Source organism: Amblyomma americanum, chromosome 6 (assembly GCF_052857255.1).
Source record: "Amblyomma americanum isolate KBUSLIRL-KWMA chromosome 6, ASM5285725v1, whole genome shotgun sequence".
Classification (NCBI taxonomy): domain Eukaryota; kingdom Metazoa; phylum Arthropoda; class Arachnida; order Ixodida; family Ixodidae; genus Amblyomma; species Amblyomma americanum.
This window is the reverse complement of record NC_135502.1, coordinates 134,972,709-134,989,579: the sequence shown is the minus strand read 5'-3', so window position 1 is coordinate 134,989,579 and position 16,871 is coordinate 134,972,709. Positions and strand designations below refer to the sequence as shown.

General features: G+C 46.7%; 1 protein-coding gene across 2 annotated transcripts in view; it reads right to left on the bottom strand.

The window, feature by feature from the left end:
• LOC144094114 (uncharacterized) overlaps positions 1 to 16,871 on the bottom strand; it is a 39,193-nt gene that overhangs the window by 6,252 nt on the left and 16,070 nt on the right. For both annotated transcript variants that reach the window (XM_077628032.1, XM_077628031.1), the window contains exon 4: positions 6,979 to 7,141. In XM_077628032.1, the coding sequence (XP_077484158.1) occupies positions 6,979 to 7,141 (163 nt within the window). The remainder of the gene's footprint in view (positions 1 to 6,978; positions 7,142 to 16,871) is intronic.

The window sequence follows — 16,871 nt, the reverse complement described above, 5'->3', positions numbered from 1 at the left end:
AGTGTCTTCGTGCAGCTGTTGTCGCAACTTGTCGCTGTTCTTCCAAATGGCGGACACAGTAGCGTCAGCGACACCATACTTTTTTTGCCACCGCAGCCTTTTTCAGATCACTCTCGACTTCCCTCACAATGCTTTGCCTTGCTTCGAGAGCTTGCTGTTTCCTGGCTTTCAGAGAAGCAGACACCATCGGAACTGAAGACAGCTGAGGCTGGTAGACTTGCTCACGTTGTTAGTCGACTTGCCTACGTGGTCAACTTTTCGCTACACGCGATAACACATATCTTGCTCATGGGCTCACGCGTGACAAGATGCTGCCACACGCGTGCGTGGTACCCGCACTTGCAGCATCATGCCATGCGCTTGCCGCCGTTCCAGCATGCTCCAGCCTGGCTAAGTATATAGGAGGTGTTGGTCTGGCCGTGCCATCACGTGCCTTCAAGTTTTGTCCAATCAGTGTGCCCAATGGAGGCACATCGGACAGTGAGAGGAATAACACCTGCTTTGCGACTCCCATTTTTTTTTTTACCCTCTCCTTCCTTGCCTTGAACCATGCTGACAACGCTCCCCCGCCCCGCCTGTTGCCCCCTTCTTGCGCAATCTGGGAAGCACACTCATTGCACATGCTGCCGGGCTTTCCAGAAACCGCACTATATGTGGTCTCCGGTTACGTGCTGCCGTGTATTAAGCGCTATGCCAATGCGTTGAATTCTATGGGAAGCGAAGCAGTTGTCACAAAAAGCTGCATATAATGCGGTCCTGCATTGTAAGTGGCTGCGTTATAAATGGCCTGAGTTGTAGAACACGTCTATGGTAACATGACTTGGACCAACAAAAATCTCAGTTGTTGCTGATGGCACGGCTTTGAGGATGCCCTCTGGTAATTAATTGACAAACACTCACAAATACCTTCCATCCTGGTCTTATTGTCCCTTTATGTGATAAGTATTTACTTTCAGTTATCACATTTCATGTTATCACGTTTTAGATTTTGTTGAGGGCTTGTGGAAATACTGCGTCTGCACTACGTATATAATACGAATATAGCGAGAGTTTGATTTCATGTGAAAAGCAATGTTTTGCGTGAACACGGCATCATTTTTTGTGCCCTCTGTGTTGTTTAAGAGGCAACAGCTAAATGCGCGACAATTGAGGTGCAGCGGTACGGCTAGAGCAGTGCCACCATGCCTCCGTTTCTTGCCGCCACTTCCCTGTGATTCGCGCTGCCGTGCTGCGAATGTCCGCCCTTTTCTTCCCTTCCCTACTCTTTGCTGCATTTTTACTGTCTTTCTTTTCTCAGCAACCTGCACCTCCTCCTTTCCGTATTCAGCTTTACTGTTTTTTTCGTGCGCGCCGCGCGCTTTGCCTCTTGGGTTCAAGGACTTAAGGTGGCGGTCCCACTCTGGCGGTGAGCGGGAACCATTTTTGGTGATATTTGTACGTCGACTGTACCTCGCTCGTTCGCTTCATATATATGGTTCAGATATCTCCGAAAAGCTAGTTTTCTCTGCTTTCAAAAGATGCATTTGTTTTAACGGTAGCTGCAAATTTGTTTCAACTGTAAAAGAAAACGCAAAGATGAAAACTGGCAGTTGAGCTCAACTTGTCTGAGGAAATGCAAAATTGTGAAAAACCTCTTGCACCTAGAGAAATATCTTTCGAGATACTTTGAGATGTGATGCTAGTGCGCATATTTAAGCATTTAGAAGTACGTGTATAGATTAGTTTATTAGCCACGCTTGTTTGAAAAGCATAGAAAACAGAACAATATAATCTGCAATAACTTTTGGGATATGCATTGCACTGCGGCGACTTCTTGTACAGTTTGAGATCGTCTAATCGCTCATCTATTCTGAAAATTTCATTCATCTGCCTTGTTTAGTTTAAAAGTTATTCCTGATCAAAGTTAGCGTTTTTTCGAAATATTTAAAAACGGAATGCAATACTGTTCAGTTAACCAGCACTTCACAATTCTGAGATTTTGCGTGAAGAAACTTAGTACTGCGCTCTACGCGGCTAAGCATCGCCTTTACTCTACGGCTTTTGGGGAACGTGCACTGTCTAGTTGAAAAAATGTTGATTTTAGCTACCTTTTTCGTTGTGCTTATGAAGGGCACAAGCTCTCAGAACGTTCCGCAGCTTCTATTTTTCAGGTAAATATACTCTTAAAATATCGGGCTCTTATTCTTTTATTCAACTTGTAAAAATTATCGACTACAAAGTCCACAAATTACAAACAATAATAGCAATAACGCAGCGACATGCGATAAATGTAGTAAGTAGCGCCATCTACATTAGCGCACATGTACTAAATGGTCACAGTTCAGAAAAATGACAAGTGTGGCGCTGCCAAACACCTAAGATCAGGAGGTGTTCACGAGAGGGAATCATTTCTCTACGATATTTGCACGTTCCCTTCCATTTTGCCCTCTATAGCTTCCGAGCAGATTTACACCATATTGCTTTGCTGGATTGCTTTTTGCGAAAGCAACACTACGCGAGTCGCCTAGCCATTTCGCAGAGCTGAGGAAAGGAGGTACTGCGCATGCGCGAGGAGCAGTGACGTCACGGCGCCCGCCGTCGTCGCTGCGGCGGTGACTCAGAGGTGCCGCCGCCGCGCTCGCCAGTTGCGCATGCGCAGTAGCGGCGCATAGCTAGCGTGCCGGGGCCACCGCCGCTGCCGCGCGCTCTCCATCGCCTCTCCCGCCTCTCCCTGACACTACGAAAAGCATTCTAGGCGTCGTCTTATTTTTCGAGGACAGCTTTGGCATTGCTGAAGAAGGAAGGAGACAGGCTTTTGCCTCGTGCCGCCGGTTGTTCGTTGTTCCGGCTAGCGCTGTGGAGGGGAAGTTGGAGAGCGCTCGATTCGCCTGCACTCGCTGTACCATTTCGGCAAAGCTGTGCGGCGGTGCCCCTGAGTGTGTAGCGCTAGTTCCGGCAGTTTGAGCCACGGTGTAAGAGTAGGCTATGTCTTTCACCGTGGTTTGAGCGCAGTTTGGCACTGTCTGCTTCCAAAACGGATGGTCGAGTGCAGGCCTGGTCGTCTGCTAGCCTTGGTGACGCCAGTGAATTGCAGCCAGCTGTTTCTGTTTACACCCCACATCAGCGGCTGCCAACATCTCGTATCTCGTGAAGAAATCTTCAAAGAGCACATCACAATAAAATGTTGCCATGAACCAGCCTCGATGCGTGCATGTGCACCTCGTGACAGCTGGCGCGAAATGACGCGACTGAACTGTGTCGACGTGCATCATGCTGCATGCACGTCTTTGTTTTTTACAGTGATGTCAGTTACGTGTAGCCGTTTTTTTGGAGAACTCGAGCAGTGTTCTAGCTTGTCGACATGTGGAATTACTTGAGTCTCCGCCGTTTATCACTACGCGCAAACCATCATCTGCCTTCATGGCGGCTGCAGCTGCACTATTTCGGCACTAACCACCGAGAAGGGTTGCAGTTTTCCTGAACCACACTCGCACTACTTTCAAACGAATGCCGTGGTTCAGAGCGCACCGTGTTTCACTGCTGAAATGAAGCCATGTGAGCTGGAGTGCCGCGGGAACCAGTTCATGTGGTACAGGCGAATCGAACGGATCTATAAGTCGGGTACAACCAGTGTTGTAGGCGTTATCGAAAAAAAGTAACTAAATACGTTACTCGTTACGCTAAAAAAAAAGAACGCGTTACCGCCTACGTTACCTACCATTGCCGAAAAAAAGGATCGCACGTTACTTTGCCGCTACTCCATGGCCATAATTACACTGCGGCTTTGCTGTAAGAACTGAAAATAACAATTTTATAAAGCTCATTTTTCACATAATTCCGACCTCACAAAGAAAAAAAACATAGCTGAACTCAACAAATTTACAGTAATTCTGGTGTGCTCCTGCTTACGAAATTACGCGGAAATTGTGTAGCAATAAAGGAATGCTTAGTTCCGGAAAAAAATGTATTTGCGCACATGAACATTTTTTGTCACTTGAACCTGCATAATTATCACAAAAATGTTAGTGTTTATGTCAAGGTGTTCAAGGTCAGCCTCGCTCGCTTAGGAACTCAATAAACAGAAACGTAGCCACAGTTGCAGATAGAAATAAGCAAAATTTATTTTGAAAACAATGTTGATAAACAACGACAACTTTCTAATAGTTACAACTTGCTGTTACTGCAGCTGCACTGCAAAGCTGTCATCGGACAGCTTGCCTCGCTTCCTAGTGGGGTTGTTAGTGGGGGAGTGGGTTGTTCCTTGTTCAAGATAGGGGAGAAAAGGGGGGGGGGGGGGGGGGGGGGTTGTATGACTATGAAGGGAGAAAGTTGGAGTGACAGTGTTGTTGAGCAGAAAGTTTTTAGAAAGTTTAGTATGAGGTAGCTCACTACTGCCGGCACAGGAACAAAGGCCCATTTCCTTCGTTTTTCCGATACTTCAGTGCTAAAGCCGGTTGACTGCAGTCCCCTTTTCTGTTCTGTACCATTGTACTCTTTCGACGGCTCTCTTGGGGCCATCTTGAAGTAAACTGGCGACATTCCTGAGTTTACTCAGAAGGGGGAACTGCTTCCACAAAGAATGCGAGAGTGTTGCCTAGGAACAAGACCTTTTGGTTGGAAAACAAGCTTACAGAGAAACTGACTTACAGATTTCTGCAAATGGTCTATTGGTGGCTCGGCATGCGTGCACTCTTTAGAGAGTTCCGTGCGCGAGTGGTGTGGGGACAAATGTGTGAATGCGTGTTCGTGCATTTTTTTTTTTTACTTGAGTGCGTCGTCAAGGGCAGGTGTTTTCTGGCATGCATGCGAGCCCCAACAAGGGTCGTCGAGAGCACCTGTAGATGTTGTTTATTTGCAACAACATTTTCGGCGTTTCTTTTTCTGAAAAATAGGCGGAGCGGGGCAATCGAAATAAGAAATAACTAGTAACGTGACACCTCAAGTTACTGAAAAATGTTAACGTAAGTACGTTACCCGTTGCAGTTCCGAAATGGTAACGAGTACGTTACAAAGTTACCGAAAAAAAGTAACGCGTTGCCGGTAACGTCGTTACTTGTAACGCGTTGCCGACAACACTGTTGAGTTGTACCCAGTGTTGTCAGTAACGCGTTACAAGTAACGGCGTTACCGGTAACGCGTTACTTTTTTTCGGTAACTTTGTAATGTACTGGTTACCATTTCGGAACTGTAACGGGTAACGTACTTACCAGGGGCGCAGCCAGGGGGGGGGGGGGGGGGGGGGGCTTATGGGGCTTCAGTCCTCCCCCCCCCGAAATTTTTTCGAACTGCCAGCACCGCTCACCAAAACAACCACCGGAAGCCATTCTAGATTTTGTCACATACAATGTCTTTTTCAGACTAGAAAAGACATTTTGGCGCGAACATTGCTAACACAGGTCGTATTTCGTGGCAACGCCCATGCACCTGGAGTCACGTAATGCAAGCATCAGTTAGCATAATGATCAAAATTACCCTCTGAATGCGAAAATTTTGAGGACATCAATAACCGACCTTGATTGACCTAGCTTATTGAAAGCCCTGCCCACGCGGCGTTTCCCAACATACACACTTGGATATTGGTTATTTCAACTTGCGGCATCATTCGTGGCTTTCGCTTGTCCTTCTCTTTGTTGTTTACCTAACTGCTTTTATTTTTTTCTTTGAACCAAAGGAATGCCCTTCTGTAATTATGGGTGCAGAATAATTGTCGCCGTGTAGGCAGTTGAAAAATACATACTTTCCTATTGATTTCTGCATTCTGCAGAAGTATATACCTGGGACATAAAAAAGCATGTATAATTTGCATGATATCACACCTTTCTATTTTTGTCGTCCGCTTTCCCTTTTTGCTTACTGCGTGCTGGGTTTCTTTTTCTTTGCCAACACTAATATATGTATCGACATTGAAAATAGAAAAGTCTGTAGTCGGGTACAACGCAAGAACGAAGCGGCACATACCCTCAAATGAGCCAAGGCTAAACAAGAGAGGGAGGGAAGCGGTCCTTTGTTCCCGTGCCGCGCATCCTTATCCCGAACAAAGATAATCCCCCCTCCGATGCTGTTTGGGCAAAGACGGTACCCTCTTTGTCCCGGCTCTCCAAATTTTTCCCTTCACCCTTCCACAATCATAACCCGAACAAAGGAAGCTCCACTCGCGACGACAAGGCCCTTCTTCCCTCTATGCTTAGCCTTGGCTACATAGCCGCAGAAGGCTACCGTGTGTGGTTGTGGAAAAACCAGCAAGGAGCAGGCAGAGAAAGAAGCATGCCGAACCACCCCAGCCAACACCTCCCCCCACGCACGACGGGGACAAGCAGCCGGGTTTGCCATAGTTCATCTGTAACCCTCTGAAGGCAGGCGCAGCAACAAAAGAAAAGCGTTCACGCAGCGCGCGGGTCAAGAAAGGACCGGAAACACATCTCAACCAGAACCAGTCTCGGGTCGCTCAGGGGCAAGACGGGTAGACACTTTCCCAGTCATGGATCAGTGTCATAGTCTGGTGGCAGAATTTGAACTACTCGCAAGGTGGCGGCAGTGGAACCGCCACCTTAATGAGGTTGGCTTCTCCTCACAGCTTCTGAGCTCGGTGGTGAAGCTGTCTTAAAGAGCACCGTTTCATCGTTTTTGGTATGCATTTATCTCCAAACGTTGGCCTCGCGCGTGCCGCGCTGTCATCATTCTGTGCGAGGTACGTTGCCACAACCAGACGCTCTTTACTGCAGCTGTTTTTTGAGGGGAAAAAAAGGTGACTATAGCCGAAAAAAAAATAATGTACAGTCATCTATGGGGGGTGAAATGGGACCGCAGTTTCACTTTACTCTATCAGAGTTGTTGCTATATCTGAGTTCACTATAGCGGGGTTCTGCTGTAATAAGAAATGGGAGGGACGCCTCAGGACCTTGTGAAGTAAACGTTAAGGTTTCATGTTACGATACTGACTTCATCTTCAACCCTTTGCTCCTAGAGCAAAAATAATGTTCTTTTGGTTCAACCACATACCGAAGTCTCCTCTGAGCATTCGATTCAGGAGCGAAACGTCCACTGTCCTCGACGTTGGGTAGAACACAATCTTCCGCGACACACCATCCAGGTCCATCTGCTTCCGATGTCCATGTACCAAGAACTTGATTCCCTGGGGCACCTTCTGGTCCATCCAGCTTATCTAGAAAACAAGCACAAACACACACGCACACACCGAAAAAATTAAATGTGTTTGCTGCCAAAGAAAAGCGGCTGTTTTGAGGATCACAGACACAAAGCACCAGCTGCTTGCACTACACCAGAGTGGCAGCGTCTAGCCACTCCTTAATAGTTTTCGCAGTCAGCTGGCTACCTGGCCTTGCCGCCGGTAAGCATCAGCAGTTCTGCTTTCCAGCAATGAGCACATCACTTCCTTGGTGTTCAGACAGTCCCCATGACAGTCTAGCAGACAGCTATCACTAGCAATGATTCATATGTAAACACAGATGTCCCAGATTCACTTGAATTCATTTAGGCAGACATTTATGCTTGTTTAACCTCTGTGGACCCTGTCTGAACTTCTGCTGGCAATGACAGTGAAAAAAAAAGAAACAAATAATTACTGTACTCCCTAACGAGAAAGTTGAGTGCAGCTGGATTTTGCAATATGTTGAGGCAGATAACTTCGATGGCTATTAAGCTACTTCAAGAGTACAATGTGAAGTATTGGCCCTTTGTTGCACAAGGCCTCTAAATTGCTGCACTGAATGAATGCTCCTCAGAGGTCTGCAGCAGCACGATGCAACCCTGACCCGGTTGCGGCATCCTCTCCTGTGTTTGCTGCTCCCTGTGAGAATGCGATGTAACGTGCTCGTCTCATTGCTTCATTGAGGAATGCTGAAGCCACAAAGGATGCATCTATGTGTGGAATGGGCCACGAGGGGTGTAGCCAGCACGTTCAGAGTAGTGCGTGGCCGTTCCCATTGTAAACAGTGTGGAATCCAAGAACGGTCACACAGACACCTATGTAGGTGCTGGTTGCCAATTCATGGCCGACTTAAGTAGCGACTACCCATCGTGTCATAAAACTTAAGCTGATTCAAACATAACCAGCCATGCACCTATGTGAAAATTAAGAGGCCCATGATCTTTTTATAACGAATCGCCTCACGTGGGCAAGGCAGAGCATAGTTTTTCACAAACCCTCCAATGTGTGCCGCCTGAATGGGATGGACTTGTGAGGTGTCTGCCTGCTACTGCGTCCAACGCAGTCGCTTTTGCACACGTGGTTGTGCTGCATATTCTAAGCATGACAGCTGTCTGTAAACGCATTTGGGAAATCATTACGTGACAACAAGTGCAAATTGAGCGCGACCCCCTTTGCCTGCCTCTGCCGCCACCCTCCTCCTCCACTTTCCATTTTACGCTTCCACCTTTCTCTCTTCCACCACTATCCCCTCCTCCTCCATCTGTTCACTCTTGCCCTCCCTTCATTATCACCCTACTTTCATCCTTCGCCGTGCTCTTCTCTTTTAACCCTTTTGCTACTGTGTCATAGGCTGTCGGGCATATATGGTTTTATGGTTTTATGAGGGTTTAACGTCCCAAAGCGACTCAGGCTATGAGGGACGCCGTAGTGGAGGGCTCCGGAAATTTCGACCACCTGGGGTTCTTTAACGTGCACTGACATCGCAGAGCACACGGGCCTCTAGAATTTCGCCTCCATCGAAATTCGACCACAGCGGCCGGGATCGAACCCGCGACTTTCGGGCCAGCAGCCGAGCGCCATAACCACTCAGCCACCGCGGCGGCTGTCGGGCATATATGACCAACGTTTTAAACCTGCCGCCAAAAATTCAAGTTGGCACTCTTGGACAAGCTGCGCCATCTAGTTTGCTTCTATGACACCAACACCAATTTTTAACGCAAGGAGGCGATATGAAAAATTTAAATTTGGCTGGACGTAGTCCGCCTCCTCAAAGACGAAAGGTTACACTTTAGTTGGTTCTGATTGAGCCTTTTTTCCTCTTTTTTTAGAGCAGCAGCAGTAAGTTAGACATCGAGTTAGACAACGATGTGGAATAATTGAATTTCAGTTACGATAGCGAGACTTCCATCTCAGAGGCCCAAAACATCAGCGCGTGCTTGCATGTGTTTTCCATTTTACCATCCACATAGTATTTTATGCAGTGCACATGATTTGTAAACGATGAGAGTGGTTTTATTTGGTGCTTTAGAGTCTTTGCATCATACTGCCAAGATATTTTACCAAATGCGATAGCAGAATTTTGATTATGATGATGTCAAGGAAAGCCACGTCCCCCTTTCACACGTAGAGCCCATTTGCTACCAATTAAAAAGGGAAAAGGAGGAACTACAAGCTTTGTTATGAAATATGAAAACAAGAACAGAATCCAGAACAAGTGCAAGATCTATCTCCACTTCACATTATAACACGACTGCTTTCTCTAGTGACACAGCAGTCGCATTCCCCAACTTCAAAGGCCAAGGAAAGTACGCTGTGTTATGTATTCAGCTGAAAATGACAAGAATGGTAGCTAAGAACATGTGTAACATTTTGCATAATAATTTTTTTGTAACAAACTTTTTCCTTAGTGCAGCGACTTATTTTTGTTTTAGCTGTATTGTTATTTAACCAATAATTTTTTGCAAAGTTTTGCACACACAACTCGGGTTTTTTGTGCTCTTACAATGCGCAGTGCATTTGGCACTTCTTGAGCAAATATTTTCACTTTAAAATTAACACTCAAAATTGGTCATTTTTTCATGTTGAGGAAAGAGTTAATACAGCTCTGCCGGTTACATCGACAACGACGAGCAGGCGAAGAATGGGCACCCAAGAGTTGTGGTCTAAAAACAAGAGGACAATGAATTCCCGATCTTCCTGCACTCCACTGGGCTTCCCACCACCCCTACACACCTTGGCTCCCCTTGGACAGTGCCAGCCCCCAAAGCCACCAACATCATATCCCACTGGCCAGCAAATGAATGTGGGATTAATCGCTTACTCCACATTATGCTGGTCAATGCTGTATCCCACAGGGTATTTCCTTCATAGAAAAGTTGTTTTCCAAGAGTAAAACTTATGGCAGGAAATACTATACTAGGCAGGAAAGGATACACGTGCCACTGATCAATCTGATGCAAGATCCCATTTTGGTCCTCAGACAAATTATTTATCCAGTGTGGGGCCATTTCTTACCTTGGCCAAGAACACTTGGACCTTGAAGTGGTCATGACCACCATTACACGCCAAGGTTTGCCCCTTCTGCTTGTCACAGTTTCATACACTTAAGACACTTGCTACACATGCTGGCATTTTTCATATCCCACAGTTCTCAGGTGATGCGATAATGCGTATGGAGCTGTCAAACTTAGGTGGCTGTTTTCCACATATTCTGGAGACGGTGCTAAGTGACCATGGCCCTTCACGCCTGTTGGCAGGGGCTGTTCCCGGTAACTTCCTAAAAGTAATACTATGAACTGTGGTGCAGACTTGTACGTGTTAAGCCAAGAATGTTAATGTTCCACAACATTTTCACCATTATTTAACATCTTAACTTGAATATCAGGGTGCTAATAATGCTTTTAAGCCCGAAACTGGCACTGATCACAGGCTACAGGCTCCATCGAGGCAGCATGTCATCTAGCCCAATTAGTCACACCACTTTATAATGACAGTAAATGTGTGTGGCGTGGTGCCCCATGCTTTCCAAAAGTTAACAATATGTAAGATTAGGAATGTGTGCTTCCGTCTCGCTTACTTTCGCATATTGAAATTTACGTCCGCACCTTGGAGTCAACATTATGTGAAAATAGGCACAGCCTTGGTCCACTGGCTGTAGACAAGGATGCCAGTCCTGTTGTTACCACCTACAGTGCCTAATACACTGCTGCTGGTCTGGCTCTATTTTTGAGCTCGTGCCTTTCCCTTCATTGTACATGGTTAACGCCATGGAATGGTGGACCAACGCCTAATTTTCTTCACATATCTCATTACCATAAACAGGTAGCCAAGGACTAGCTCACTTCATATTTCACAGCTGCTTGGCCTCATGTTCTGAGGAGCCAGTGAAACTTTAGATAAGAATTTGGCTTTGCACGCAGTGTGAAAATAGGAAAAAATAGGCTTTTGAGGAAAGAAAATGATGAAGTAATTGTCTACCCAACACTAAAAGTGAAGGGAGGAAGGTGGTAGTGAAAGAAGAAAAAGAGAAAGAGGTGCCGTAGTGGAGGGCTGTGGTATAATTTTGACCACCTCGGGACCTTTAGCGTGCACTGATGTCGCACAGCACACGGGTGCCTTTGCGTTTCGCCTCCATCGAAACATGGCTGGGTTTGAACCCGCGAACTCTGGCTCAGCAGCCAAGCGCCCTAACCGCTAAGCCACCATGGCGCATTCTGCTTCTAAGCACGGTAAGAACATCTCTTTAGAAGCATGAGGGTTGCACACTGTGAGCATTCGTAAAAACTTCTTAGGAAGGCTCTTTCTGTGCAGCATGGTGGTGATGGGGGTAATGCAGTACTGACAACCTGTAGGTTCATTGCTTCGTTTTGTTACCTGCTTCAACAAGTAGCCTGAGCACCCGGAGAAAACTGCTGCACCTTTCACCAAAAAAGCTTTTCGTGGTGCACCTGAAAGAATTTGCCCTTTGTGATGAGCCCCTCCCCCCCAATATTGATGAACTACAGTCAGGTTGAAGTGCTTCTCACTGCAAGTGGTCCTCATGCAATATTGTATGCCATCAAGCTTTTAGGTGATCCCCACTCTTTGCACTGCAATGAGTGACAACTTCTCAGTGCATGCCTTGTAACCCCACAAACATAGAGGGGTAACACCCTTTCTCCCCTCAGATGTGTAGCTTAGAATCGGAAATGGAGTGCAGTATGGCATCTGGCACTTCTGTCTCATTTAGTTGACTATGTATATGTGCGTCTGTAATGAGCACAAAACGTAGAAAAGGTGGACGAAGTAGAAACGGGAATAAACAAGGCTTTCCCCCAGCATCGCCTCAGCTCCATGTTGCACACACCAACAGGATCCTACCGCATTATGCCCATATCTAAGAAGGCGCTCAGCATCCCCAAGTACTCCGAAACACCAGGTGACGTGCTAGTCAAAAATGGCTTCGCCTCTTCAAAGTCAAAGCAGCGGACATCTTCGAGAATGTGGTGTTGTGGGATGACCGTGAAAGCTACATGCTGGAGCATTTTGCTGCACTGGCGAAGGCTATTTTCGTTTGGTTATTTATTACCATTTATGCAAGGGCCAGACCATCAAAGATTACTTCAATGAGCAAAGGTGACCCAGTGTGTTGGCTGTTTCAGAGGACACTCATGCCACCTCTGAACTCATGGATAGTGTGACCCCTGATACGGACCTTGCCCTTTTGGGACTGATCATCAAAACTTCATTGTAGTGACTGACTGCGGCATGGCAAGTTGAGGTGTCAAAGAGCAGGACGAGATGTTCTTCTATTACTGACAGGAGTGTAGACACGAGACAAAATGAAAGCATTCCCAAACTGCTGCCAGTGCCAGTTACTAGGAACCTGCAGCGGTGGCTCAGTGCTAGGGCGCTTAGCTATTAAGCCAGAGTTCCAGAGTTTGAACCCAGACGCCACGGCCATGTTTCTATGAAGGCGAAACGCAAAGGCACCCATGTGCTGTGCGATGTCAGTGCATGTTACAGATCCCCTGGTGGTCGAAATTATTCCGTTCTCCCGCTCTCCACTACAGCACCTTTTTCTCTCTTCTTTCACTCCCACCTTCCTTCCCCTAGGAAAACGACCCAGTTCAGGTGTCCGCCCAGAAGTGCACCATTTACTGCGACATTTTCTGTCCTCAAAAAACCATTTTTAAGAATTTTGATTTACCAGGAGACCATCCTTTCGAAGTTCTGAAAGCAAGCATTGCTCAGCCGCTATCTGTGCACTGGCACAACGAATGTCCATGCCACATCTACGCGTCTTCTGCACAGCAACCCAAATCTTCGCTAATATGCTCCATTGCATGCACCAACAGGAGACCTGTTATTGCAACACTTGACAGTGAAACTTCTTGGCTCACTGCCAGAAAAACAAGATCACTTATAAGAAGTTCCTTCCACTCAAACAGTGGGTTGGCAAGGCTGTGTTCTACGAGATTCCATGGCACCATAGCATGAGAAAGTTAAGCTCCATTATGGAAGGACTAGGCCAAGTGCTACGGAGTCTCCAGTGTCAACTATGAGACAGTGTCAACTATGAGACAGACTACCTTGTGCTTCCACTTCGCAAATAAAATAAATTGTACATGTCAGCCAGCTGCACCATTATTTTTCACCCTTGACTGCACCCTCTTCTATGGGGAGGGGGAATCATGTGACAAGTGAAGTGTAGAATGTATAAAATCCTGCTTACAGTGCAATACACTTATAACGATATTGAGAATCCCGTAAAATCTGATTGAAATAACAAATTATTGTTATATCTGGATCGGCAAAAAAAAGTAAAAAGAATACACCCATGTATTACCGCATGCATGCAGGTATTACCGCCACTGACGTTCCTCTCAAGGGCACACAGCATCTTGGCGCTCTGCCAAGTTTGCCGAGCGAGCCACCCCCACCCTTTCTGGAGCTCCCATCAAAAGATACACGTCGCGATGTTATCAGTGCACAGCTTCTTGGCACGATGACAAGGCCAGCGCTGTGGACAGCGCAGAACGGGGGAACGCATAAAGAAAAGCTAGCGCTTCAAAAAGAAAGTAAATTCTCAACCATCTCAACGATGAAAATGGATCAAGGGGAAGGGGGCTCAGGGTTATCGCCTTGCATTTAGTTGGGGTGAACTTTTTACCCAGTTCACGAACGCACAAATGGGCGGAAACTATGTGCGACAAGGTTGCGCGGCAGCCGCCAAGCAAGCTCCTACCTCCAGCAATTGTGACGACGATAGCGCTTGGTTCCTAAGGCCGTAGGCAACGCTCCCCGCAGATTTAATTGCGCTGTTCTGTTCGCGGTGTTTTAATGCCATTCACTTACAGAGTATTTTATTTTTATCAAAGTCTCGGGCAAATTTTGGTCATAAACACCTTCCGTGCGGCCATAATCCTATTGCTGTATCCGTTAATTCGCCAATAATTGTATGTATGTTTACATTGGGGCAATGGAAGAATTGATAAATCTGAAAAATTTGATTGTTATAAGAGATATATCGTTATAAGTAAATTCCACTGTATAGCAGGAGGTATTTTTCCAGATTTTAGCATGTCAAATTTCCATCTTGTATTATATGCAGATTTAAACAATTTTCAGCCATAATCCGCAGTTCCAGTTTCGTTATTATAGAGCGTCATCACCATCACGTAGGAACTACCTAGCGGTGGCGTAGATCGGTAGTTTCGATTTCGACGACATTTAACAACGCTGACCCGACCTCGCGATGCCCAGGACGATCGAGCCTCCCACGTTACCGGGAAAGCGAAAGTAGTACTCCGCTGCTTTTCAAAGGAAAGTAATCGTAGCTGCCAAAAACATCAGTCTGCCTGTATTGATATGCCATCTAGTTATAAGGCTAAAAATACTACTCTCACCGAAAATGGAGCTTTTATAAGCTAGAATAGTTCAAGACATGAAATACAAATGTTACCACTATGACCCATTTTTGAAAGCAAGCTACGGTACTTCAAAACAGTTTTTTGTCAGTGGATCCAAAAGGCTAGGCAACACCACCATTCACTTTAAAAGAGTAATCGCTGAGTCCTTTTTGATCTCGATGGCACAAGTTTGAACCAACAGGTGCGAAAACTTTTAAATGTAATCTCCTCATCAATATTGCTGTGATTGCCACCAGTGTTTGTGTTTCCTCTTACTAGAGGGCGCTAACGGCGCCCCTCAAAAGGTATATATTCTGCCTGCAGGCAGTAATAAAGGTTTCTTGTTTGGGCCTCCCATGTAGTCAGAAGCAGGATATGACTAACACGGCGGTTGTGGTTGGTATGAATGCCGAGCAGTCCCAAGTCAATGTTATGCATGTCGGAACGCCCAGACTTCAGTCTCCACCACCGTTCACGTTCACAAGCCTAGGAGAATGACCGACACAGATAGCGAAGGCGCAGTCATTCGTATGTTGCTATCTATGTCCGCCGCCGACAAAGTACAGGTGCAGACGTTTTTGTATTGCATGGGGCCTCAAGCACGCAGCCTCTTGTCACTGGGAGCGTCGACATCTGAAACTCTCTTGTTCTCGGAGGTCAAAACTAAGCTAGCGTCTCATTTTGTGCACCCTGTCAATAAAATTTATGAGTCAACGGTTTCACCGCAGAATGCAGCAGTAGGGCGAGTCAATCGATTACTTCTTCACGGAACTTCGTAATCTTGACAAATGCTGGAGGTACAAAAGCCTCGAAGCGGAAGACCGTCTTGTTCGCGATAAGTTTGTCGTTGGATTGCGGGACGAAAAACTGCCAGACCAGTTCTGCCGCTGCACGAAACTCTCGGCGGAAGAAGCCCTATGTCAAGCGCGTCTGCTTGACGCTGCCGAAAAAGAGCGTCTCTCTCCCCCTAGCGTTCGCGAGGGTATAGCGTTCTGACAGCTTGAACGTTGACGCGTCGTGTCGCAGCAAGGTAGCGTCAAGCTCGTCACGCTGTAGCAAACCAATGCGACCAGCTGGGTCAAATTGCACCTACTGTGGCCGCGGTTTCTACCCACGGAAAGAATGCCCCGCACGCAAATAAACGTGCCATTTCTGCAAGAAACAGCGTCACTTCGCAGAAGTTTGCAAGGCCAAGCCCTAGAAAGAGCTTCCGGGTTGTATCGAACTTCACGCGCTCAGTAGGCATCGGGCAAGATACTGACGTACGCGTGAATGGCCACCTTGCGAAATTAAAGATTGATTCGGGAGCAGAAGTTACTGTAGTTTCGCCATCTTTCCCGAGACTGCCACGTGTGTTGGATGAAGCCGGAGACGAGGTATCGGGACCTGGGAATCTCAAGCTATGCATACCGGGATCTTTCTCTGCTACTTTGGAATGGCGCAATAACATGTCTGTCCAGACCTTGTATGTCGTCGAGAACCAGGCAACTCATCTTTTGGGATTATCGGCAATCAAAAACTTGGGCGTCATTCAGTTCTTGGATTTGGTCAAGAGCGTCTCAGAGTCAGCTGTCAGCATTCCCAGTGCCCCAGCGTCAGCGTCTACTTTCCCGGCGTCAGCGTTCCGTCAGCGTTCCCTCGTGAAGATTTTTCGCGGACTTGGGAAAGTGCAAGATGAGTAATACATCCGTCTATATCCTGATGCTTGTCCTTTTTCACCGAGTGTTCCAACGTGAATACCTCTCCTTCTGCTCGAGCACGTCAAGAAGGAGCTGGATGACATGGAAGCTCAGGGGGTCATCCGAAAAGTCAACATGCCAACTGCATGGTGCTCAGGCCTTGTCGTTGTGCCGAAGCCGTCGGGTGAGTGCAGGCTCTGCGTTGACTTGACAAAACTTAACAAGGTCATCCAGCGAGAGCGCTACATTTTGCCGACAGTTGGAAGACACGCAAGATCCACTTCCATCAAATCAAATTAAGTCGTGAGAGTGAAGAACTGACAACGTTCATAACTCCTTTTGGTCGATATTGCTACAGATGCATTCTTTTTGGCATCGCGACAGCGCCTGAGTACAGTAAAACCTCATTGACATGTTCCCGGTCCCATAGAGTTACACTATATTTTTCCCGGTTAATACGTTCCCGGAAAACACAATTTCCCGGCCACTAAGTTAAATTTCGACAAATCGTGGTCGTATAATACGTTTATTTACCAACCGCACATGTGTAAACATACAAGTAGGCCGAACGAGAGGGCACGCGACACGTTTTTTGCGGCAGTCACCCGCCGTGATGGCTTCTCTGCAGTGCCTCTATGCAACGAGGCGAAGCAC